This window comes from Aethalodelphis obliquidens, unplaced genomic scaffold, assembly GCF_003676395.1.
Source record: "Aethalodelphis obliquidens isolate GAN/ISIS:26980383/991018 unplaced genomic scaffold, ASM367639v1 scaffold3, whole genome shotgun sequence".
Taxonomy (NCBI): domain Eukaryota; kingdom Metazoa; phylum Chordata; class Mammalia; order Artiodactyla; family Delphinidae; genus Aethalodelphis; species Aethalodelphis obliquidens.
The window spans coordinates 87,811,530-87,838,738 of NW_020837947.1; the positions used below are offsets into that span (position 1 = coordinate 87,811,530).

The 27,209-nt window shown below is 38.3% G+C and overlaps 1 protein-coding gene across 7 annotated transcripts in view; it reads right to left on the reverse strand.

Moving 5' to 3' along the window:
- PHF3 (PHD finger protein 3) overlaps positions 1-27,209 on the reverse strand; it is a 103,982-nt gene that overhangs the window by 38,681 nt on the left and 38,092 nt on the right. For 3 of the 7 annotated variants that reach the window (XM_027093329.1, XM_027093350.1, XM_027093334.1), the window contains 2 exons: positions 12,227-12,388; positions 2,610-4,362 (listed from right to left, as the gene is read on the reverse strand). In XM_027093329.1, the coding sequence (XP_026949130.1) occupies positions 2,610-4,362; positions 12,227-12,388 (1,915 nt within the window). Of the gene's footprint in view, positions 1-842; positions 1,867-2,609; positions 4,363-12,226; positions 12,389-13,291; positions 13,315-27,209 lie in introns of those variants that run through there. The other 4 variants (XM_027093342.1, XM_027093366.1, XM_027093359.1 and 1 more) reach the window with 3 other exon arrangements.

Genomic DNA, 27,209 nt, shown 5'->3' on the forward strand with positions numbered 1-27,209 from the left:
CTAAGAGAAAATTTCCTTCTCAGAAAAAGGTTTCTTGTTTGAGTATAAAGCTATGACTCCATTACGTTAAGGATATTTTTTTGTTTCTAAATTTCATCCAATGAGCTAATCTTCTACAACTGGGCTAGAAAGTGTAATACAAACTGAAGATACAAATGTCATCTGGAGAGGCAGGGAAATACTAGAAACTACAAGGTAGGTATTATGAAAAGACTAAGACTTCTTCCTTCCAAAACGTCAACTGGCTTATGTTTAAAAGACGTTCAAAGATAAGTTTTTTTAAAAAGTATTAAATAGTATGGCTTTTAAAGTAATGAATATACCTTAGCTACAAGGCTGAATCAGGAAAATAAATGGAAGCCAAAACAACAGCATGAAGTGTAAACTGTGAGGCAGTCAATGCCTACTATCTTTAGGATACATACAGAAGTTGCTTATGGTCGAATATTACATTTGGCCATGCCATGAATGAATCCGTGTTTAAAAATATAATTTCCAACTGGAAGCACATACAGGAAGCTAACCTCAGTTGCAACACATGTAAAATGCTGAAGAGTTATAAAATCATCTTTACAGAAGTAAATTTGTCACAAGTGCTAAAAAAATGTCGTATTAACAAATAGCTTTCAATGAATGTAGCTGGCGCATGAGATCAAAGATATGGATGAAGTTATTTCCACATATGTCCTTCCTAATAAATTCATATTCTCACACATGGATTAAACTAGGAAAACTACATGCTGTGTGACACGTGCATTTTTTGAGTAACCTCAATATATACAAGCAGAGTGCATCAAAGAAGTAGTGAAGGCTAGTTAATATGTAAAGAAAAAAACAATCAATTACTTAGGCTTCTTTATTTACAAAATTGAATGTGAAATGCTGCTTCCAAAATTGATAGTTTCCAGTATTATTACATATTATTCATGTCGATTACATAGGGTAAACTCAAAATCCCTACACATCTAATATTCTATGTCATTTTCCAGCCTGGGGCAAAGAAACTCTAGGTTTTATAGGTTAGATCCAAAAGGCAGCCTTAGGTAAAAAAAAATGGGACTTAACAATCTTCATTTTAGGAAAATAACTGATATTGGGGAAGTGACAGTCATCATTCAAAAGCCTGGGCAAACTCCTGAGGACCACGCCATCATAACAGAAGTTTATCTCCAAAAAAGTTACATTATAATATGTCTTCCAACTCTAGGCCAAAGTTTCATTTCAGAAACTCACTCAGTTTAAGGCTCCTATTTCATACTCTGACAACATGTCAGTATGATGGTTTTTAGAAGATGCTGGCAAAGAAAAAAGGGCTAACTTAAAAGAGCACTTACAAGGACCATCCAGCCCTTAATTCTCTTAGGCCCACTTGAGAATATTTGAATAAGGTGTTTTAAACAAAAAAGCATAATAAACAGCACAAAAGTGAGGGCAAATGTAGCACTATATTCAAACAAGTCACAAGTTTTAAAAACTGGAATATGCTGTTATAAAGTAACCACTGACACTAAAAATAGGCCATGGGCTGAATCACAAATGAAAAAACCCCTTGACATAAAAGTTATTTTTTACAGAATAGACCCAAGAACTCCCAACCACACCCTCCATACCAAAATAATGTGTTACACAGCACTGCACTAAACTGTCCCTCCCTAAGGACTTTCATTTTCATGTAATCTAATTGTGCTGGGAAATCGTTCTAACATTTACTTTCATGAGTAAAGATAATATTACAATGTGCAAGTTACAATGTTCTTTTATCATATCAATGTTGATAGAAGTTCCAACAGCAATCTCAAAACTTGAACAGGATAATCTTGTAGCTGGAAACTCCACTTCACCTCTTGTTCTCTTTTTCTCAAAAAGCTAGCAAATAAAAAATACATGGGCGGGGAGGGTGGCAGTGTCATAAAACTATAGAATACTGAATCCTAAGGAAAGAATGACAACGGCAGTGCTATAAAATCACTTCCTAAAACATGAGAATTCACAAGAAACCTAAATCACTAGAACATTCAAAAAACAAAATACATGTTTCACTCCATTCCATGTTACATACAAAATTCCCTTGCGCTATTTAACAGTTGTTTTAGCTATCAAATTTCATTCTAAGGTCAAGTTTGATAGTTATGAAGTAGTGGTATTAAGTCATAGTAAGTGTGCTTCATTTGAAAGTATATATGTAGAATTTCCATTATGCCCTTCACAATTTATTACCAGTTCTTCTCAAGCCAGACAAAGTAATATATAACCTACAGACCCAAAGCACTATAACAATTTTCTGATTTTTTTTTTTAAGATGCAATGACTAAATTACACTAACTGGTCACAATGATAAAACATTTCCATATATACCAGCTTTTGGTCAGACTATGTGTTTTAAAGTTTCTAGGGTGGCATATTTGTAAATTCAGTGGCTCCATCTTACTATCATATATCCGGAATTGATGAGGGGTTTCTGTTTGTGCAAAAGTCTTTGTATGTTAAATAATCTCTTTCTATAAAAAATTCTCACACTAATCCCACCCTAAAAAAAAAGCAATTTCTCTTTAATGTACATATCACATATACATACATACACACACACACACACACACACACACACACACCTGTTGCCATGTGGTTTTTTGCAAAACCCACACTGCTTGCTGGGAGTCCAGATATATTTGCTTTCAAATGAAGAGCTATGATCTGAGCCTTCCCGTTTTACAGTAGCTATATTATCTGGAATGAACAACGGTGGCTCATCCAAAGAAAAACTTTTGCTGCTTCTTCTTTGACGGGGTTGTAGGTTCTTCTCAGGTTTTTTTAATTTCAATTTATCCTCTTCCTTAAAATGTTCTACACTACCTGTGTGCTCAAGCTCTTCCTTCACATGACTATTGGTTCTCACTGCTGGAGCCGGCTGCTGGGGCTTATGGCACTGTTTCTGGCTGGAATGCAACAAATGTCCAGTTTGTGCAGGATGATGAGGTTCTTTTGAGCAACCAGGGTGACCGTGAGGCTTTTCACTCAAAGAATGAGTTAAGGGTTTGGAAATCTGTACTAAATTTTGATCTTGTGGTATCTTTCTGAATACAGAATGAGCCTGATTTTTCACAGATTTAACCCCAGAATTGCAACTCTGAATCTTTGAATCCTTATCAACTTGTTTCTTTCTCACTTTGACTGGCCTATGAAAATTTTGCTTAGATTCTGATTCATCAGCATTTCGCTTCACACTTTTGACATTAACTTTAGTTACGTTATGCATTAATTCATGCTTTGCTCCAACAACTTTTTTCCGAGTATCTGTGGTCATGGTTTGCTTAGAATGAATTACAGGTTTTGTATGTTTGGGTTTTATGTTTTTTGACTCTAAGCAAGAAACACTATTTGACTGGCTGTCTCTGTCATCTTGAAGGTTTGCTGTTTCATGAGACTCCATTTTAATACTTTCAACAATATTCAACTGCTTTGAATTTTGGTCAGGTGCATCACAAACAGCATTTTCTAAAATACTACTTTCTGGTTCAAAAGCACTAGTATTAACCACCTCTAAGTTTGATTTATTAAATCTGGTGCCCTCCAACGGCTTATCATCAGACTCTGTGTCTTTACAGTAAGCCATTTCCATTTCACTTCTCTGAAGGGAGTTCTCAGCTTTATCAGCAACTTCCACGCTATCTTTCGATTCCAAACTACATTCATTTACTTCATCCACAGAACCAGACAAACTGACAAGGTTCTTTTCTTTCTCATTTGGGTTTGTACAAGCAGCATTGCCAGAGAAAGTAACGGAAGATGCGGGTTCCTCATTGACACTGTCATCTTCGTGGGGTAATTTCATTGTCTCCTTTGATTCTTGTTCAACTTCTCCTTCTACCTTCATTTCTTCAACAACAGTCCCATCCACTTTACCTGAAATGGAATCGTTCCGTTCATGTTCTTCTTTACCTGAAAACTTAAACAATGGGCTAACAGTCTTGGCTTTACACTCCATCAGAGTTTCATTTTTCTTTTCTTCAATACTAACACAAGTCTCTGAAAGGAGTGGACAGTTTAACTCATGAGATGGCACATTTTCTTCTCCCTGATTATTACACTTCTGCTCAGAATCCAACCCAGCTTCACCCTTCATTTCCAGACAAGATGCAACGGCTGCTTCGATCTGTCCACTGTGTCGGCGGCCCCTCCTGCTCTCTTTCTGGTGCTCGGGTTTCGGTGATGTACCAATTTCTTCTTTCATCTGACACCTTTCTTGTTGTTTCACCCCTGCTTTAGGGGCGGACACAGTCTTCCCTGATGCCTTTTTTGTGCTATTTAAAGGTGCTGCATTTGAACGCTTGGCAATAGTGCTTTGTCGCAAACTTCTTATTTGTTCTATCACAAGGGAAAAAAATAAATAAAAGAAAACTTAGTTATTTTGCCATGTGTTTTTATTTCAACGCAATTTAGAATACATCACTTCTTTATTCTGAGCTATAAAATTTATTTTCCCATTTCAAAGAAAATGTACTGACATCTACTCATGATGATGGTTACATTTTTTATACACTTATCAAAGTTCTATAATTCTGGGGCAGAAAATAACCTGTATAAAATTCAGACTGATATTATACTTTACAATAAAAAATATTTTCATCAAGCTTCTTTTCTATGCAAGTAAGCTGGGGGTAAAATCAATGAGGTTCCTTGATATTACTACCCATCTTAAAGCAAGGCTGTCATACAGTTGTAAACATTAAATACCTTTAAGTATATAAAACCAAACAAATTCAGGTGCCAATAAAATCTGAACTAAACCACCTATCACAAACAGGATCTATGTGAGTTTCAAAGCACAGCCTCAAAAGAACTCTAATGTCTTTATGAATGTGCTTTCCTTATATCCATTTTAGCATTCAAGCTATTCCTCGAATAGCTTGAATATTTTAAGAAATGAAATATACACTAGAGTACTAGACACAGATCAACAAAAAGAGAAATTATAATTAAAGAGATTTAAACCAAGAAAATGTATCATAAGGGAAAATGCGTAAAGTATGAAAATAATTTAATAAAGCTTCCCACTTGTAACAATGCTCCTAACAAAGAATCCACTAACTGGACTTTCCTCCTTTCCTTATCTGGATACATCCTCCAAGGGAAAAAGAAACACAAAGTGAAAAGAAGCTGGAAAGAAAGCTAAATAATTCACTAAGAAAAAAAAAAAAAATAATAATTCACTAAGTAAAAAAACAACCCCAAAATTGAAATACAAAATAAGAAGCTATATCCAAGCCTACGCATATCCAATACCTCTGAATCAACTCTGTATGAAAACCGAACATCACAAATCTTTAAAAAGTCTCCTTCCTTTTTAATGCAAAACGCTACTATGCACCAGCATTTAGAACATTTTCCTAATTTGTCACATATCACTGAACCTGTGAAACTCTTACAGAAGGTGTCACAGGTCCTCCTCATTTGTCTCTAACAGTCCTAGTTGATGCTTGTAGTCATGACACTCAAAAGCGTCCCCATTTGGACAATAAATTATATGGTCATCCTATCTTGGAGACCCTTTCTAATTCCCCAGGACTTGGCACAATATTTGGTCATCAGGTAAGTACCCAACAACTTCAAAAACTTACTTAGTGGGGGCTTCCCTGGTGGTGCAGGGGACACAGGTTCGAGCCCTGGTCCAGGAAGATCCCACATGCCGCTGAGCACCTAAGCCCGTGCGCCACAACTACTGAGCCTGCACTCTAGAGCCCACAAGCCACAACTACTGAGCCCGCGTGCTGCAACTACTGAAGCCTGCACTCCTAGAGCCCGTGTTCCGCAACAAGACACTGTGATGAGAAGCCCTCACACCGCAATGAAGAGTAGCCCCTGCTCGCCACAACTAGAGAAAGCCCACACGCAGCAATGAAGACCCAATGCAGCCAAAAATAAAAAATAATTTTTTTTTTTTTAAAAAAGGGGGGCTCTTCCCTGGTGGCGCAGTGGTTGAGAGTTCGTCCGCCTGCCAATGAAGGGGACACGGGTTTATGCCGCGGAGTGGCTGGGCCCGTGAGCCATGGCCGCCGAGCCTGCGTGTCTGGAGCCTGTGCTCCGCAACGGGAGAGGCCACAACAGTGAGAGGCCCGCGTACCGAAAAAAAAAAAAAACTTACTTAGTGGATTATGAACCACTCATGCTCAAATATATAACATTTTAAAATAACTAAAATTTTAATGGATTGTTATTAATATTTAGATAATTTTTAAAGCTCTGAAGACAGCCTGTAATAATTTATAGCTCTACTATACTTATATGCCCTGAAATAAAATAAATGAAGAACTTTTAACACCCATTACGTAAGGGGTTGATAAATGAACAGCACATTCAACTGTGAAGGTATTCAGATAAAAAATTGTTTTCCAATAGTAATTGATTAACTGACAAAGGATAAAGTAACTCTTTCTCCTCTAACTATAAACTGTCTTAGTTTGAAGCCGGGCGGTATAGGCCAAACGTTACTATTATTTGTCTATAATGTTCATTCTACTCTTTTTGTTTCTCAAAGTCACAAATACATACCAAATAACCGATTTTTTAAAAAACTGAGGAAAAGATGATGAAGTAAATATATGCATCTGAGCTAATAATCCACTTCTCAAAACCACACATTAGAGCTATGCAAAAGCTATGAACCTAAAAGGAAAGAAAGGACCAATGCCTTAAGAATTTAACGAACCATGCCTGTGTAGTGAAGGCACCATTAAAATCCAAAAGGAGGGGTTTCAGAGAGCTTCTGAATGGTGAAGTAGAATGCCTCCACGCGCCACAGTGCTTGCTGGACTGAAGTTTCTTTGTTCTTGACCTCACCCTATGAATCTCTTCATCTGGCTGTTGGCTCCTGTGCTTTAATATCCTCGGTAATAAACCACTTATCTGAAAGTTTGGGGGACATAGTTTCTACTGTGACAGTTATTTTCCCTCAGCACGTGACAAATGACAATCAACTGTTTTCCGGCTTCCATTCTTGCTATTAATAAGGCACCTTTCAGTGTAACTGCCGTTCATTTTTTTGCCGTGTGGCTGACAGGATCTCGGTGCTCCGGCCGGGTGTCAGGCCTGTGCCTCTAAGGTGGGAGAGCCAAGTTCAGAACACTGGTCCACCAGAGACCTCCCGACTCCATGTAATATCAAACGGCAAAAGCTCTCCCAGAGATCTCCATCTCAACACTAAAACCCAGCTCCACTCAACAACCAGCAAGCTACAGTGCTGGACACCAAACAACTAGCAAGACAGGAACACAACCCCACCCATTAGCAGAGAGGCTGTCTAAAATCATATGAAGTTCACAGACACCCCAAACACACCACCAGATGCGGTCCTGCCCAATAGAAAGACAAGATCTAGCCTCATCCACCAGAACACAGGCAAGAGTCCCCTCCACCAGGAAGCCTAGACAACCCACTGAACCAACCTTAGCCACTGGGGACAGACACCAAAAACAACGGGAACGACGAACCTGCAGCCAGTGAAAACAAGACCCCAAACACAGTAAGTTAAGCAAAATGAGAAGACAGAGAAACCCATTGCAGACGAAGGAGCAAGGTAAAAACCAACCAGACCAAACAAATGAAGAGGAAATAGGCACGTTAAGAGGATCAGACACCAGGATCAAGTGGGGTTTATCCCAGGAGTGCAAGGATTCTTCAATATACCTAAATCAATCAATGTGAAACACCATATTAACAAACTGAAGAATAAAAACCATATGATCATCTCAATAGATGCAGAAAGAGCGTTCAACAAAATTCAACACCTATTTATGATTAACACCCTCCAGTAGGTAGGCATAGAGGGAACTTACCTCAACATAATAAAGGCCATATATGACAAACCCACAGCCAACGACGTTCTCAATGGTGAAAAACTGAAACCATTTCCGCTAAGATCAGGAACAAGACAAGGTTGCCCACTCTCACCACTATTGTTCAACATAGTTTTGGAAGCTTTAGCCACACCAATGAGAGAAGAAAAAGAAATTAAAGGAATCCAAATTGAAAAATAAGATGTAAAACTGTCACTGTTTGCAGATGACATGATAGTATACATAAAGTATCCCAAAGATGCTACCAGAAAACTACTAAAGCTAATCAATGAATTTCGTAAAGTATCAGGATACAAAACGAATGCACAGAAATCTCTTGCATTCCTATACACTAAAGATGAGAAATCTGAAAGAGAAGTTAAGGAAACACTCCCATTTACCACTGCAACAAAAGGAATAAAATACCAAGGAATAAACCTACCTAAGGAGACAAAAGACCTGTATGCCGAAAACTATAAGGCACTGATGAAAGAAATTAAAGATGATAACAAACAGATAGAGAGATATACCATGTTCTTGGATTGGAAGATTCAACATTGTGAAAATGACTCTACTACCCAAAGCAATCTACAGATTCAGCGCAATCCCTATCAAACTACCAATGGCATTTTTCACAGAACTAGAACAAGAAATTTCACAGTTTGTATGGAAACACAGAAGACCCCAAATAGCCAAAGCAATCTTGAGAAAGAAAAACAGAGCTGGAGGAATCAGGCTCCCTTCTTCAGACTATATTAAAAAGGCACAGTAATCAAGACAGAATGGTACTGGCACAAAAACAGAAATACAGATCAATGGAACAGGATGGAAAACCCAGAGATAAACGCATGCACATATGGTCACCTTATCTTTGATAAAGGAAGCAAGAATATACAACAGAGAAAAGACAGCCTCTTCAATAAGTGGTGCTGGGAAAACTGAACAGCTACATGTAAAAGAATGAAATTAGAACACTCCCTAACACCATACACAAAAATAAACTCAAAATGGATTAAAGACCTAAATGTAAGGCCAGACACTATCAAACTCTTAGAGCAAAATGTAGGCAGAACACTCTGTGACATAAATAACAGCAAGATCCTTTTTGACCCACCTCCTAGAGAAATGGAAATAAAAATAAACAAATGGGACCTAATGAAACTTAAAAGCTTTTGCATAGCAAAGGAAACCATAAATGAGATCAAAAGACAACCCTCAGAATAGGAGAAAATATTAGCAAATGAAGCAACTGACAAAGGATTAATCTCCAAAATTCACAAGCAGCTCATGTAGCTCAATATCAAATAAACAAACAACCCAATCCAAAAATGGGCAGAAGACCTAAACAGACATTTCTTCAAAGAAGACATACAGATTGCCAACAGACACATGAAAGGATGCTCAACATCACTAATCACTGCAGGAATGCAAATCAAAACTACAGTGAGGTATCACCTCACACCAGTCAGAATGGTCATCATCAAAACATCTACAATAAATGCTGAAGAGGGTTTGGAGAAAAGGGAACCCTCTTGCACTGTTGGTGGGAATGTAAATTGGTACAGCCACTATGGAGAACAGTATGGAGGTTCCTTAAAAAACTAAAAATAGAACTATCATATGACCCAGCAATCCCACTACTAAGCATATACCCTGAGAAAACCATAATTCAAAAAGAGCCATGTACCACAATGTTCACTGCAGCATTATTTACAATAGCCAGGACATGGAAGCAACCTAAGTGTTCATCGACAGGTGAATAGATAAAGAAGCTGGAATATTACTCAGCCATAAAAAGAAACGAAATTGGGTTAGTTGTAGTGAGGTGGATGATCTACAATTTGTCATACAGAGTGAAGTGAGTCAGAAAGAGAAAAACAATACTGTATGCTAACACATATATATGGAATCTAAAAAAAAAAAGAAAAAAATGAAGAACCTAGATTCAGGACAGGAATAAAAATGCAGACGTAGAGAATGGGCTTGAGGACATGGGGAGGGAGAAGGGTAAGCTGCGAGGAACTGAGAGAGTGGCATGAACTTATATACACTACCAAATGCAACATAGCTAGCTAGTGGGAAGCCGCCATATAGCACAAGGAGATCAGCTCGGTTCTTCGTGACCACCTGGAGGGGTGGGATAGGGAGGGTGGGAAGGAGACACAAAAGGGAGGACATATGAGGACATATGTATATGTATATGTATAGCTGATTCACTTTGTTATACAGCAGAAACTAACACACCATTGTAAAGCAATTATACTCCAATAAAGACATTAAATTTTTTTTAATTTAAAAAGTAAAATAAAGGAAAGAAAGGGCAGGAGAAGAGAAAACACTGACAATTTTGGAAGCCAAACAAAAGATGATCAAGAAGTAACTGATGCAGGACATCCAAAAAAAGATAAACAGTCATCTGGCACTGCTGGCCGAACCAATACCATTAACACCTCAACAGGCTTAGGAACTGGTGATCCCACATAATTCTAAAGTAGGGAGGAAGGCAGGCAGTTAAAATCAGGATGAGTCGAAAGCTGTTTAAAAAGCAGTCAGACCCCAAGCTCCCTCTCTGCTACTCCATCCGTTGGGCAACTGCCCTTCCCAGGTTGGTTCTAATCGAAGACTGGAGGTTTACTCTTTGGGGAGTGTAAAAACAGTTTCTAGACTAAGGAACATCCAGCATAGATAAGAGCAGCAGTAAAGTACACTGAAATCTGTAAGATTATGTGTATTTGTATATACTGAAAGATGAGATGCCCCCATCAGCTTCCCTCAAGGGCTCCCATGATATGCTAACAATCTAACAAGCCTAAAGTCTAACAACAGGAATTCCTCCAAAGAGTAATACAGCCAGATTACCATACAGTGATGCTCATAGTTGACAAAACGTTAAACACTGAGCAAGCTATCAATGATCAGACATTTAGCAAAGTCTCTGAACATGAAAGATAGAACCAAGAAAAGAAAAAAAAGACTAAAAAACCTTTAAAACACCGTAAGTATCTTATGAAAGACAACATAAGATACTGCATGCATGAAACAAGACCAAAATGCTACAAAAAGGACTATTCCCAGAACAAAAAAAGAACATTCAGAATTTGATGAAAAAGTTGAAGGATAAACATGAGAAAATTTCAACAAGTAGAAGAAGAACACAGAGGTGGAAAGATGAAGAAAATGGAAGTGCCAGTCCCTGCTATCTAATACTTGACTAACAGGAGTTCCAGGAAGCAAGAGTTGACAAAATAAAGAGGAAAATAATCAATGAAATAATTCAAGAGATTTTCCCAGAACTGAAAATGGAGCATCACTTTCAAATTTCTGAGGAAAAACAATTTCCAACCTTGAATTCCATGTTCAATCAGACCATAATTCCAATGTGAGACCATATTAAATACATTTGCAAACATACAAGGTTTCAAAAATATATATCCATATTCCTTTTTCTCACAAAAGTACTAGAAGAGGTATGTCACCGAACGAAGGAGCTACTTCAAAGAAAAGTAAACAGAAACTGCAATACAGAACACAATCTTCAGAAGAATAGTAAAGAGCTCTCTGGACAACAGCCATGCATCTGACTTATACAGAACTAACACAACAGTGCACACAGAAGCAGATCAGAAGGGCCCCAGAGACACTTCCTCAATAAGATGAAAATGACAGAACACCTGACATGCACAAATATCTTTAAGAAAGATTCAGACAACTGGCAGAGTAGTTGGGGTGGAATTACTGATAACGTACACTGAAAACTGTATGTGCGAATGCATAAAACTATAAGCAAATGAACAACAAAATCAATTATTAAATCAGAAAGACAAAAAAGTTGTATAGGAAAAGCGACTATAGTTCACTAAATGGGTCACCACTAATAGCATATTGAGTCACAATAACGTAAGTAATTACTACTGATCTTACAAAATTATATATCAGAAAGATGAGAAAGTGTTCTTTTGTGTGATGGGGGAACAAGAGGAGGAAAGAATGCTAACTTCACCATCCAGAATGGGAAATCAATGAATACATACATCAGAATAATCCAGCAGTAGCAAGATACATATGTTACTTAGAGACATGGAAGTAAATACCAAAAAATTAACAAAACCAGATGAAAGCGGTAATAGTAGTTTCCTCTGGGGAAAGGGAAATAAGTAGTAGGATGGCAAGTATTGGAAACTCATAGAACTAGTCAACTCTTTAAATCATGTGAATGTGTAATTTCAATAAAAATTTTTAAAAATCATACCAACAAATTGATACAATCTCAAAATTGATTATCAAAATGCTCAGATTAGCAAACACCAAGAAACTACTATCACTGCTCAGCAACTTTACAACCTATCACATCTGTCCCTACACTTGATTTTCTAGCTAGTCCTCTCTGGAAGGATTACCTTGTGCCATTAAACGAGGTGATTTTCTTGGTGATCTCACTGAATTTTCTTCTACTTTGTCCCTCAAATTCCTGTTAGGTAAAATCAGTTCTTCTTCATCAATGGTATCATTGCCACTTTCTTTTACAACTCCTTCATCCATAATATCGTCAAGACCAACAACTAGAAAGAAAAACAAAAAAACAAAATTTTTTGAAAATATTGGTGATGTTAAGTATTTAAAGGCAGTACAGAAAACACTGTGAAACAGTTTAATGTAATACCAAGTAGTCCTGAAAATCTAGGTCTATTCCTAAAATATGATAATGCCACTACCAAGCACGCAGTTCAGTTTTACAAACTTCTACCGTATGAGGCAGCTAGTCAAAGAGAAGACTAGTTGTAATTCTTCTTGATTTGACCTCCACTATCACTCACTGTCACTTATCATTCACTGTACCTTTGTGAACATCGTAAGCAGCTATACCTGGATACTTAATTATCCCAATTGGTTAAAGTAGTACAAAAAAGAGTAAATACCCTGAAAAGCTTATGATTCTAGGTTCATGCTAGAACCAAAAGATTCTAGTTCTAACTGTAATCTATTCCTTGAAGACTTTACGCTACATGTGTGAGAGTAACGGAGATATACTCTTAAGTTGTAGCAAGCACACACACACGCACACACACAGAAATGAAAAACATAATATAACTTCCCCTCCCCCAAATGCTAGGGAAAATAGATGTTTAAATAGAACTATACAATTAAATTACCTTCCCCTAGTCAAAAGAGAGATAGAGTCATTCATTTAACAGCAGGGGAGGGGGCATGGAAAAGGACTGGGGAACACTGTATTTATATTATCAACAGGCTTATTTCTGTATCTAACAGATGTCACTTAACTAGCTGACATACAGCAATTCTAAATGTGCAGTTGTATGGAATCTTGTAAAAAGAATGTGATTATTTAGATCATACGTCCTTGTTTCAAGTCTCTGCTAAAACATTTAAATAAAACCTGACTAAGTCCCTTAACCTCTCTAGTTTATCTCTTAAATGAGAATAACAATACCTGTCCTACCTACCTCACAGGGCTGTTGTGAGGATCAAGTGAGATGATGTATGAGAACTCACTTTGTAAACTTTAGAGCACTACACAAATGTTAGTTATTATCTTCATCCTAGGGGTTAGGAGGAACCTCAAGAAGTTATCTAGTCCTCATCTTTGTATCCAAGTAGAACTTCATTTAAGAGTTCAACAAGATAGTGGTCTATCCTAAAATTTAAAGAGAACAAAATTCTTTATAAATATACTTTCAAATGGTACAATCTTTTCGAAGAGCAATTTGACAACAATCACAAAACTGCTTATATACTTTGACCAATATATTATAAAGTATAGACGAGAGAATAAATTATGAAAAAAAATTTTCTGGCTAGAAAACAGTGTGATCCTTGTTAGTAACAGACAAATGAAATGTTGTATAGGTACATTTAGACAAAAATGATTAGCAGGAAACAGATGAAAATTTTAACAATAGTTATTCTATAAAAGATAAGTATTCTTTTCTCCTATCTTGCATATTTCCTGCTATATGCATGGAATTACACTCAAAAACAGAGTCCATGCTTTTAATCACTACGCTATAGGCACTAAAAGCTTAGAGAAGAAGAATGTATCTTAGGAAAATTCATCAGGACTCATTTAAGATAAAATTAGGGGAAACAGGTGGGGCGTTCGGTTAGACGGCTACTCCGATGGAATACTTATGCTGCCACACATTCACACACATTCTCAAAGAATTTTTAACATTAGATTAATAGTTCCACCACGTTCATTTTAAAAAGCGAAAGTTATGCATTATATGCATTACAAGTATGCAGAGACAGAAATGGATGGGGAAAGGCACCACAGTGTTATCAATGACCATCTAGTGGTTAGGTGGGGTAAAGAATTGGGTTTTTTTTTTAATCACTGTTATACTGTCTCTGTGTTTTCCACATTTTCTACAATAAACATGAGTTTTGTATTGTAATCAGGAGAGAAAGTAATAATTCAAAAAACAGTCCAGGAGAAAGGTAATTAAAATCTGATTGACAGTGTTCGTTGGCAGGGAGTAAAAAGGTGTGTTACGAATTTTAGGGCTATATTGCAAAGCAGAATCAACAGGATTCAGCAAAGCCAAATCCAAAGGTCAATTATTAGATTTTATCTTATTCCACTTCCTGGCAGCAGCTGACACAGCTGACCCCTCACCCTTTCCTGAATCCCTTCTCCTCACTTAACCTCTGAAATCACACGCTCCTCCCTCACGAGCTACTTCTGCTCAACATCCTTTATGGAGCTCTTCCTGCAGCGATCACACAGGACAGGACCTGAGGGCTCAGTACTCCCACCTACCCTTTATACGCACTACACCCTCCCTAAATGATCCCACCCAGTCAATCTATACAAGCGTGACTCCCCGAAGTTAAACTTCCGCAGCCCCAAGCTCACACTGGACCTCTGGAAGAGTGTAATTTGACCTGTCCACTAGGTTGTCTACCAGGTATCTCAAGGTTAACAAATAGAAAATAAACACTGATTCCACCCATTCCCCCTCCCCTCAGTAAAACTGTCCTAAGAGAGTCCCAGTGATGGAAACTCCATTCAACCAGCTCCTCTCTCCTCATATCCCACATCCAAGAGGTCTGCTCAAGCTGCTAGTTCTATCTACAGAACACACCACCCGCCTGATCACCACTGATCACCTTCACAGCTCACATTCTACTCCACATCACCATCTTCTCCCACCAAAACTACTTTAAGTCTCCTAGTGTCCCACGTTCCTCTATGGCCACCTCCTATACACACATGCACACACACACACATACACTCATCACACACACAGTTTATTCTCCACACAGTCATAACTATATTTTAGAGTCTTCTAAAATATAAAGTTGTATCACGTTACCATTCTTCTGACAAGACCCTCCAAACCCTTACGTACACACTCAGATGTATGTTAAAATCCTAGCCAGGGTCTCCAGGGTCCTAAGAAGGGATTCCCCCACCAAATTCCCTGACTTCTCTCCTACCACTGACTCACTGTGCTCCAGTCACACTGGTCTCTCCGGAACACCTCAGGGTCATTTCACTTGATCATCCTCTGCCTGGAGCGCTCTCCTCCCAGACAGCCACATGGCTCACTCTCCCGCTTTGTTCAGGTTTCACTCAAAATCGACCTTCTCACAGAAACCTTTCCTGAGGATCTTATCCAAAACAGCATTCTCCCACCACTACCTCCTGACCCTTAGCATATTTTATCCTTTAAAATGTGTTTCACTATCCAATAAAACATGTAATTTTCCACGAGAATGTAATCTCTACAATCCAGGGACTTTGTCTCTTATTCACCACTGAAACTCCAGAACCCAGAGTCATAGTGGCTACTCCAGAAACACTGCTAAATAAAAGAATTAGGGGAAACAAGGGACCTGGAAAATTTAAACTTTGATGATCGAGAGAGAAATGTTTCAATTAACTGAAAGAGAGAAGTTAGAAAGAATAAATTTGAAAGTAAGGTAATGACTTAACTTTCTGAATGTTAGTGACATGAAAAAAAAGAGCAGGCAAAAGAAGTATCAAAGTTAACACACCATCACAAAAGAAGGGTAAGGAGAATTTCAGGGATCGGGAAGGTTAACTGCTACAGAGAGAACAAAGGAAGGAGAAAAATCCACTAACGTGAAACACAGAAGCAGAGGACCAGATGACAAGAGGTTAAAAAGTGAGTAAGTGAAGAATGACAATGGCAGTTTCTCTTTATTTTCAAGAAATTTAAGGGTAAAAGAAAATGAAGACCATCGGCTGAAGGAAGTTAAAGGGATGAAAGATGATTTTTCTGTGTAAGTAAAAGAAATGGGGGGGGCGGGGGAGGGGAGGTGGTATAGAGTCCCCTCCACACAAAAGAGGGAGTGAGGGAAGGAGAAGGGCGAGAGAATGGGCAAAGAGGGAAGAGGACAGTGAGAACGGAGGAGGGAAAAAGCAAGAGATCTGAGCATCTTCCACTGCTGGAAATAACTCTGGGAGCTGAGGGATGCCTGAGGCCTCAGTAGCTTAAAAACCTATTAAGTCAACAACCTACAATTAGAACACTTAAGACTGCATGTGAGATGCTTCTCAGAAGTGAGGTTTCCGAGAATGGCATCTTCTTTGTACTCCTGCAGCTCCTGGGAATATGTTTCCTTCATCTCAAAAAGTCACCCTGACATTAAATCAAGCTCTAATACTGTCTCCAACATTTCCAGGGCTCTCAAGCAGAAGTAGGCCCCCAACAACCAAAGCAACTACTTAACCTAGCTGTGCCTCAAATTCTTCTATAAAATGGAGATCACACTAGCAGTCAGAGGGGCGCTGTGATGATTAAATCAGTGTGTGTGAAGGGCTTGGAACAGAACCTGGCATTTAGAAAATGCTGACTTCTGTTCAGTCTCCCCCATCATGGACCCCACCATCAACATTTATGTATTCTTTTTCCCTTACTTTTTTCCCTCAACTCCTCCCAGAACAAATCAACCATTAAAAAAACTACCTGAAATTTCTTTCTTCTAATCCATTTATTTGATTAAAGTAATTCAGAGTACAGAATGAATTATCTCTGGCAAAACCCTCCCAATTAGGTATTTACGTTTTAAATCGTTCAACTTCCACTTCGCTTAACTTTCGTAGCTTCCACTAAGAAAATGAACAGAAAGAAGTGAAGGAGAATCTGTGTTCTTTTCAAAACACTGCTTATTCTCAGGGACCTCCCACATCTGCCCCTCCCACTGCTACAGGCAAACTAAGATTCAGTATTTGATTTCCAGTTTTTAAAAAAGTGGCCAGTCCTACTCAACACATCCACTAAAAAGGGAATTTGGGGTTATCAAAAAAGAAAAAAAAAGCAACGGCCTGAATTATGTAGGAGGCAAGCGTGATAATGTGGGAAAACAATATGTTTTTCCTCCCTCCCACATTTCAGCATTAGGTGTCATTCCCATTTCGAAATTCTGGCACAAAATCTGTAATCATACTCAGAATCTCCTTGAGTCTGAATTTAGATCACATTAAAACTCCCATCCTCACCTACAAATGGCCCTCCTTAAATCTGCTGAGTCAGGCCTATGTGAAGCCCTCCTGACACAAATACTACTTTATTCAAATCCAGACTATTTAATTCACATCTATCTTCTTGAAGAGAGGAGGTAAATGAGATAGAAAGAATAAAACAAATATTTAAAGCTAAATTTATTGAATTTCTCAAAACTGGGATTAGTTTACATCATCTTATACCACACAAAAGGCAGAACCATAGTACAGCAGGGACTCTTCACATTTGACATGCCTTAACTCACGCTGGCAGCGCAGAGGCCAAACTCAACCACTTCTAGGACACTTATCTCCTCTATTATGAAACTTGGCACTAAATGTCAGACTTGAGAAAAAACTAAAGAGCATGATCTCTTTCCAGTGTCAGGACAATAAAGGTTAGGTGTGTACTCTACAGGGCCTGGACTTGAAGGAGAAGTAAGAAGTCACACAGACACATCCTTGCAACAGAGTCCCCACAGCTTCCGCCTCGAACACCGCAGGAGACCACCACCCAGCCCCTCCTCGGCCTCCCTTCAGTGAGCGCTCTTTCCTTTATGGATGATTTATACATCCTTCCAAAAAGAGGCCACGTCAGATACACACCATCAAGTTGTGTTATATACAATTAGTCATTTGTGGGTGAATTTATCATTTTAGATATTATGTTTCTAAGTTGAACACCACAAATAATGTTACCTTTTTTCCCTCTTAAATTTCTTCTTTACAATAAACTTTAAAACACAGGTTTACTGAGTCAAAGAAGGCAAATTTATAGATTTTACCATTTTTAATCTCATCACATGGCTTTCAATAAAGAGTATAAACAATTTACAGTGCAAAAAGCTTCACATTAAGTCTCAATTAAGAACTTACTAGCACTGAGTTTCAGATTTTTAAAAGAAACACGGTGACTAAAAAAGCTTGACATATATACCACCTTTCTGTATTTCTTTAGCTTTGCCTACTCGCCTACTCTCCTACTCAGGTCTTAATAAGTGTGTTTCTCTCTCAATAATTTATATGAACTCTTCATGTAATATCTGTGTTATCTATTTGATGCAAGTATTTTCCCTCTCTTACCTTATTTTAGTATTATCTGGTGTCAATTTTTTTCTTCAGAATGCTGCCTTCAGTTACTCCAACACTATTAAATTATCCATCCTTTCTGCTGAAATTTAACACATTCTAAAGTCTTATATTTACACATGCACAAACATTTCAACTTTTGTCAAACTCAATTCATACTTTGGGAAAAAACTGATTAGTATTTCACAGAAAGGGGTTTTCTATCAAACAAATCTAAAAGAAAGACACTGGGTTAAACGGAGTTAAAACAGTTTCTTCACTGCAGATCTACAGAGCCTTCAATATGCTAAATAAAGGCATTTTATGAGGAAAAAAAACTGCACATGATGAAACTGTTTCCCAAGCCTTATATTCTCACACACACACCAATAAAACATACACCAAAATGCTAATGATGGTTATTTCAGAAAGGATTTTTCCCTTCTTCTTATTCACACTTTCTAATTCATCTCACATTAAAAATACTTTGTCAAAAAGAATTTTCCCCAAAAATGTGTAATACATGCGTGAATGCCTAGAAAAAGAAGCTGGAAAGGTTTTCCATGCGGAAGGAAGTAGTATCATTGGTGCCACTTTTTAAAGCTTTCCTTTTTAAGTTATACATGCACATGGTTTTAAAGAGTTGTGTCTGGTTCTCAAAAAGACAACCCTCAGAATGGGAGAAAATACTGGCAAATGAAGCAACTGACAAAGGATTAATCTCCAAAATTTACAAGCAGCTCATGCAGCTCAATATCAAAAAAAAAAAACAACCCAATCCAAAAATGGGCAGAAGACCTAAATAGACATTTCTCCAAAGAAGACATACAGATTGCCAACAAACACATGAAAGAATGCTCAACATCACTAATCATTAGAGAAATGTAAATCAAAACTACAATGAGGTATCACCTCACACCAGTCAGAATGGCCATCATCAAAACATCTACAAACAATAAATCCTGCAGAGGGTGTGGAGAAAAGGGAACCCTCTTGCACTGTTGGTGGGAATGTACATTGATACAGCCACTATAGAGAACAGTATGGAGGTTCCTTAGAAAACTAAAAATAGAACTACCACACGACCCAGCAATCCCACTACTGGGCATATACCCTGAGAAAACCATAGTTCAAAAAGAGACGTGTACCGGGCTTCCCTGGTGGCAATGTGGTTGAGAGTCCGCCTGCCGATGCAGGGGACACGGGTTCGTGCCCCGGTCCGGGAAGATCCCACACGCCACGGAGTGGCTGGGTCCGTGAGCCATGGCCGCTGAGCCTGCGTGTCCAGAGCCTGTGCTCCGCAACGGGAGAGGCCGTAACAGTGAGAGGCCCGCGTACCGCAAAAAAAAAAAGAGACGTGTACCACAATGTTCACTGCAGCACTATTTACGATAGCCAGGACATGGAAGCAACCTAAGTGTCCATCAACAGATGAATGGATAAAGAAGATGTGGCACATATATATAATGGAATATTATTCAGCCATAAAAAGGAACGAAACTGAGTTACCTGTACTGAGGTGGATGGATCTAGAGTCTGTCATACAGAGTGAAGTCAGAAAGAGAAAAACAAATACCGTCTGCTAACACATATATATATGGAATCTAAAAAAAAAAAAAAAGAAGAACCTAGGGACAGGACAGGAATAAAGACACAGACATAGAGAATGGACTTGAGGACACGGGGAGGGGGAAGGGGAAGCTGGGACAAAGTGAGAGAGTGGCATGGACACATATACACTACCCAATGTAAAATAGATAGCTAGTGGGAAGCAGCCGCATAGCACAGGGAGATCAGCTCGGTGCTTTGTGACCACCTAGAGGGGTGGGATAGGGAGGGTGGGAGGGAGATGCAAGAGGGAGGGGATATGGGAACATATGTATACATATAGCTGATTCACTTCGTTATACAGCAGAAACTAACACAACATTGTAAAGCAATTATACTCTAATAAAGATGTTAAAAAAAAAAGGTAATAAAAAAAAATTAGAGCACACTGCCAAAAAAAAAGTTGTGCCTGGTTCTATAAGGTTTATTAAGAAAAACATTAATGCTCAGCACGCACATCGCCCTCCACTTCCCCCACTGAACCTCAATTACTTCACTGGGAAAATGTAGACATTACCACCCTTTGCTGAAAGGTTTCTGTGAAAACTGAATAAACTATTGCAGTTTCCTACACAGTGCATGACATGCAAACAATAAGATTGCAGCCATTATTACATCCTGGCAGATTTTTTTCAAACAATTTTCTATAGCCCTAAGTGTCCTTCATTTGACCCCTTCCCAACTGTCAAAATAATTTCGCTTATTGCCAACATGACTATCAGGCTACTATAAGAGTGAGATGATAATCATTCCCTAAATTTTTAACATTTTAATTCCATTCTAAAATACCATAAGTTATGTACCTTTAAGGTAATTCCTTAAAAAATATTTATTGAGCTCCTACTATGTGTCGCACACTGGCCTAGATTATTCCATATACCAGTGATACAGAATTCTGAAGACAAATGACCTGGTTTCTTTTATATATATAATTATATTATATATATATATATATATATATATACACATACACATACATACACACACACACATACATACATACACAGTAAGAGGGTGGCATTTACACAGACTGAAATATAGTAAAGTTACACAGCAACCAAATGAACAGACTGACCTATTTCAATTCCAATTTAAACTGTAAAAAGAAAACAATGAGTGGGAACTGGGTAAATAACTGAACGCTGACTGCATATCTGGAAATATTAAAAACTATCTTTAATTGTTTTAGGCAGGATAATATTAGTGTTATTACTTTTTTTAAAATAAAAACTTCTTATATTTTAGAGATACATGCTGAAATATTTACAGATAAATAATATGATTTCTGGGCTATGCTTGAAAATAATCTTGGTTGGGGGGAGGTAAGGAGAAGTGAGTGGGGTATAAATGAAAAAAGACCAACTATTAACTGTATGAGTAACAGGTAGATGAGGGTCATTATACAAGTCTCGCTGCTTTGTTTGATGTTTTCCATAAAATAGAAAAATTTTTAAAAACTGTTCCCATGAAGCTTCATTTTAACGAGGGTGAGACAAATACATAAGATACGCGGCATGTTGGCTGATAAGCCATATGAACAAAAGGAAAGAGTAACAGGGAGTACAAGGAAGGGAACACAGGGTGGTCTGTAATTTTAAACCAAATGGCCAGGGAAAGCCAGGAGTACTGGTTCCAGCTGTCTCCTGCACAAGAGCTCCCAGGCCAAAAGAAAGGAGCTCGCTGTGCAGGCTCAAAGGAGTCTGGGGATGACAACGCTGAGGTGACTTCTCAGCCAAAGCTGAACAAGTTGGGGGAGTAGCTTTCTAGCTAGAAGGCACATCAAGTACCTAGACTCTGAGGCAGGAGTATGCCTAGGATGATGGAAGAACAGAATGGAGTCAGGTCTGTGAGGCCAGATAAGGGAAAAGGGGGAGAAGGGCAGATAAAAAGAGAGAGGTAAGGCAGCAAGCTAAAGTCATCCTTGCAGGCCATGAGGACTTCAGCTTTTTCCTTTGTGTGAAATGGAAAGTTACCAGAGTGCTGTGAACACAAGGGTGATAAAATCTAACTTTTAACAAGATTATACTTGGTGCTCTTTTTAGAATAGATGGGAGAGAATCCTCAGGGGCAGAAGCAGGGAAGCCACTTCCAAACTAACGCAATAATCCAGATGAGAAATGGTAACCACTAAAACCACAGTGGCAGTGGAGAAAGTGAGACGTACAAGTTGCCAGATTCTGGATGTATTCTGAAAATACCAACAGGATCTGCCGATCAACTGAATACAGAACGTGAAAGAGAGTATGTAAAGAATGACTTCAAAGTTTTCTGCTGAGCAACTCGAAAGAAGGTGCCATTTCTAGAGATGAGGGAGACTGCAGGCGCAAGTGGTACAAGGGGGGCTAGGAGGTGGGGTACCAAGAATTCAGTGTTACATCTACAAGCCCAGGACACCTGAGGTCACGAGAAGCTAGGAGAGAGGCCTGGAGCACACTGTTCCCCACAGCTTTTAGAAGGAACCAAACCTGCCGACACTGTGAACTTGGACTCTGGCCTCCGGACTGTGAGACAACACATTTCTGTTGTTAAGCTGGGGTGATTTGTTAGGGTGGCCCCAGGACACTGACACAGCACTGGTGTCCCTTTTATATTTTTTTAAATTTTACTGAAGGATAGTTGCTTTAAAAAATAAAAATAAATAAAAATTCAGTGTTAGACCTTAAGCTTAAGATGCCCAAGAGACATCCAAAGAAGTAAATGCAGGGGTCTGGAGTATATATATTTGGGAGCTGAATTATAAAGCGTTTTTTAAGTCATAAAATTGTATAATATCACCATAAAAGTGAGTATAAATAGAGAAGATGCCTAAAATCTGAACCCTGAGATACTCCAGTACCTAGAGGTCAGGAAGATGAAGAGGAGAATCAGAAGAAACTGAGAGGAAGAAGACGGCAAGGTGAGAGAATAACCGCGAGTGGCGAACCAAAGATCGAACCTGGCAGAGTGACACTGCCTGCAACCCAGTGCAGCTGGTGAGAGCAAACTCAGAATTTGGAGGAGAGATATTGGGGATACAGAGCATTAAAATTTCTTCCAGGAGTTTTCTGTAAACAGAGTAAAAAGAGCAGGGCAAGACAAATACACTGATGAATAAATGTAAAAGATGATGTGTGGTTAACACTGAAATTCAACTGTAAGGACTTTGACAGAGACTCTTTCAGACTTCTTTTCAATTCTATCAAGCACAGAAAAAAGTAGATATCACATCATGGTAACTACAAACCATATCCATGAAAAACAGAGAATAGAAACCTAATCAGAAAACATGAAAATCTAATTTCATAAATATCTAAATATCTGATTTCATAAATATCTCAATATGTACCTAAATATAGGATATAAGGTCAAAAAACGTACCTAAGTTTTTTTTTAATACCAGGCAATATTTATTATGAAATTAAGGAAAATAACAATATGTACATGACAAATTTTCAGCTGAATTAGCTCCGCTCCATATTTCTAAAAACAAGCAGAGAGAGGAGGCACTTGGCCATCCACCAGCCAATTCTGGAAAACTTACAGTGACCAGGTAAACACCATTAATAAAAACTTGAGTGTTCAGGGGGTACTGTGGATTATTTAGTTGCTTAAGGATTTGCTTCTTGGTTGTTTAAATCCTTTTTTTATCTCTTAGGGTTTCTTCTCTTCTGGTGGGATAGTATATGGGGAAATCGTTGTCTTACAGTTCATTTACACAGTCTACCAACTACAGACTCAACTTGGGTGAAAAACTGAACATGAATGTATTCCTATAAATACAACCCGAGGTGATACTACAGTTGACCCTTGAATAACATGCGTTTGAACTGTGGGGGTCCACTTACACACAGATTTTTTTCCATAGTTAATACTCAGCATCACATGATCCATTGTTGGCTGAATCTGTGGACGTGAAACGGCAGATATGGTGGAACTGTGGACAGGAAGGAACCTCTGATATGGAAGGCAGACTGTAGATTATACTCAGATTTTTGACTGTGCTGAGGGCCGGCATCCCTAACTCCACACTGTTCAAGGGTCAACTGTATTTATTAACACTGGATTAATTTAATCTGACAAAAGGACTGACTAATCAACACTTAAATTAATGTATACTTTTCATTTGCTATTTCTCTACTGGGAGTGTACTTCCCTTACCCAGGAATCCAGGATCTTCAAAGGGCTGGCCACTACATGGGTCTAAACATGTTGCTACTCTTGTGTCACCTCCACACAGACTTGCCCTGACCAGACCAACTCAAGTAGACGGTCTTGGCCACCAAACAACCAACAAGACAGTCTTTATCACCTTACATTCTACTTGGAAGCTCCAGGAGGACAGGGACTTTGTCTCAAACACAACTGTATCCTCCAGCATTGGCATATGATGGGTACGCAACAAATGCTTGTTAAATGAACAAACACTGCCAACCACTTTTCACCAAAGCAAATCATTATACCTCACAACTGTGGAATCATGCGGTAAGCTGCTGATGCCTGCAATGCTATTTAATGAGAATGTTACCATAAAACAGGAATTGGTTGAAAAAAATGTGACTAACCTTCTTACAATATGGATCTTACCATTATTTATTGAGTTTCACATTGCAATGAACCAGATCCCAACTAGGCACTTTGTTTCATAACATTTGTTTGCTTTTACCCAAACAAGGCCAAGCAAAAAGTTCTTAGAGGATTACATATTTTTCAGTAGGTAAGACTGAAACAAAAACAAGCTTAATCTTAAGCCCAGGACAAGACTTTTAATGATATTATACACAACATTAGATAGAATATAAACTCCATGAGGGCAGGAATTTTTCATTGCTTTCTGATATATCTGTAACTCCTATAACAGCAGCTGGAACATACGGTGAGTGTTCAGTCCTAAGCACAGCTTGGATGAAAAATGTGTGGATGTATACAAAAATTCAAGGTTCCCAAATTTTTATCTCAAGAGATTAGAACCACACTGTTAAATTGGACTCCAATCAGGAAGTTACCATTAGTAAACAAAAGAAACAGAATAACAAACCTCTACTCCATATCACAGTAGTGTTGAGTGATCCCTTGCAGGACTCAGAGTAAGAATGCTAATAGTTTTTAAAAACCACAGATTAGAAGGAAATATCCCAACATGAAACAACCAAACAGAAAAGCTACCCGCTCAGAAAGATACAATTAGTAATGTGTCAGAACTAAAGCCTCTTTACAACAGATAAAAGTCTCTACCTAAAAGGAACTTTGATCAAGTACATTAAATAGATTGAAAACATAACCTTAATTGTATCAAAAAGAATAAAATACCTAGCAATAAATTTAACAAAGGAGGTGAATGATCTGTACAATGAAAACTTTAAGACATTGATGAAAGAAACTGAAGACACAAGTAACTGGAAGATATTCCATGTTCATGGATTGGAAGAATTAATGTTGTTAAAATATCTAACATACCCAAAGCAACCTGCAGATTCAATGCAGTCCCTAACAAAATTCCAATAGATTTTTCACAGAAATAGAACAATCCTGAAATTTGTATGGAACTGCAAAAGACCCTGAATAGCCAAAGCAATCTTAAGAAAGAAGAACAAAGCTGGAGGCATCACACTCCCTGATTTCAAACTATACTACAAAGCGATAACCATCAAAACAGACACATTGACCAAAGGAACAGAATAGAGAGCCCAGAGACAAATCCACACATATATGGTCATTAATTTATGACAACAGAGCCAAGAATATACAATCAGGGTAGTCTCTTTAATAAACGGTGTTGGGAAAACTGGATAGCTACATGTAAAAGAATGAAACTAGGGCTTCCTTGGTGGCACAGTGTTTGAGAGTCCACCTGCCAATAATTCAGGGGACACAGGTTTGAGCCCTGTTCTGAGAAGATCCCACATGCCGCAGAGCAACTGGGCCCATGTGCCACAACTGCTGAGCCTGCGCTCTGGAGCCCGCACGCCACAACTGCTGAGTCCACGTGGCACAGCTGCTGAGACCCGCACGCCTAGAGCCCGTGCTCCACAGTGGCAGAGGCCACCACAATGAGAGGCCCGCACACTGCAGCAAGGAGTGGCCACTGCTCACCGCAACTGGAGAGAGCCCACACACAGCAATGAAGACCCAACACAGCCAAAAATTAATTAATTAATTAAAAGAAAAAAAAATGAAACTAGACCACCATCTTACACCATACACAAAAATCAACATAAAATGAATTAAAGACATGAACATAAGACATGAAACCATAAAACTCCTAGAAGAAAACATAAAGAGTAAGCTCCTTGATATTGGTTTTGGCAATAATTTTTTGGATTTGACACCAAAAGCAAAGGCAACAAAAGCAAAAATAAACAAGTGTGACTACCTCAAACTAAAAAGCTTCTGCACAACAAAGGAAACTATCAACAAAATTAAAAGGCAATCTACAGAACTGGAGGAAATATTTGCATATTATGTAGCTGATATCAGGTTAATATAGAAAATATATAAAAACTCACACAACTCAACAGCAAGAAAACAAACAATCCAATTAAAAAATGGGTGAGGAATCGAACAGACATTTTTCCAAAGAAGACATACAAATAAATGGCCAACAAGTATATGAAAAGGTGCTCAACTATCCCTAATCATCCAGAAATGCAAATCAAAACCACAATGAAATATCACCTCATGCCTGTCAGAATGGTTATCTTCAAAAAAACAAGAGAAACAAGTGCTGGCAAGGATGTGGAGAAAGAGATCCCTTGCACACTGCTGGAAGGAACGTAAATTGCTGTAATCGGTATGGAAAACAGTATGGAAGTTCCTCAAAATATTAAAAATAGAACTACCATACAATCCAGCAATTTCACTCCTGGGTGTATATCCAAAGGAGATGAAAACAGGATATTGGAAAGATACCTGCACTCCCATGTTCACTGCAGCATTAGTTACAACAGTCAAGATAAGGAAACAACCTAGTCCATCACTGGCTGACTAGATAAAGATGCGGTATATATAAATGGAATACTACTGTCATGAGAAAGAAAAAATCCTGCCATTTGGGATTACATGGATGGACCCTGAGGGCATTATGGTAAGTGAAATAATCCAGACAAAGAAAGAAACAAATACTACATGGCTATCACTTATATGTGGAATCTAAAAAAAAGTCAAACTTAGAGAAAAAGAGAGTAAAAAGGTAGCTTCCAGGGGGAAATAAGGAGAGGTTGAGGTTGGTAAAAGCTTAC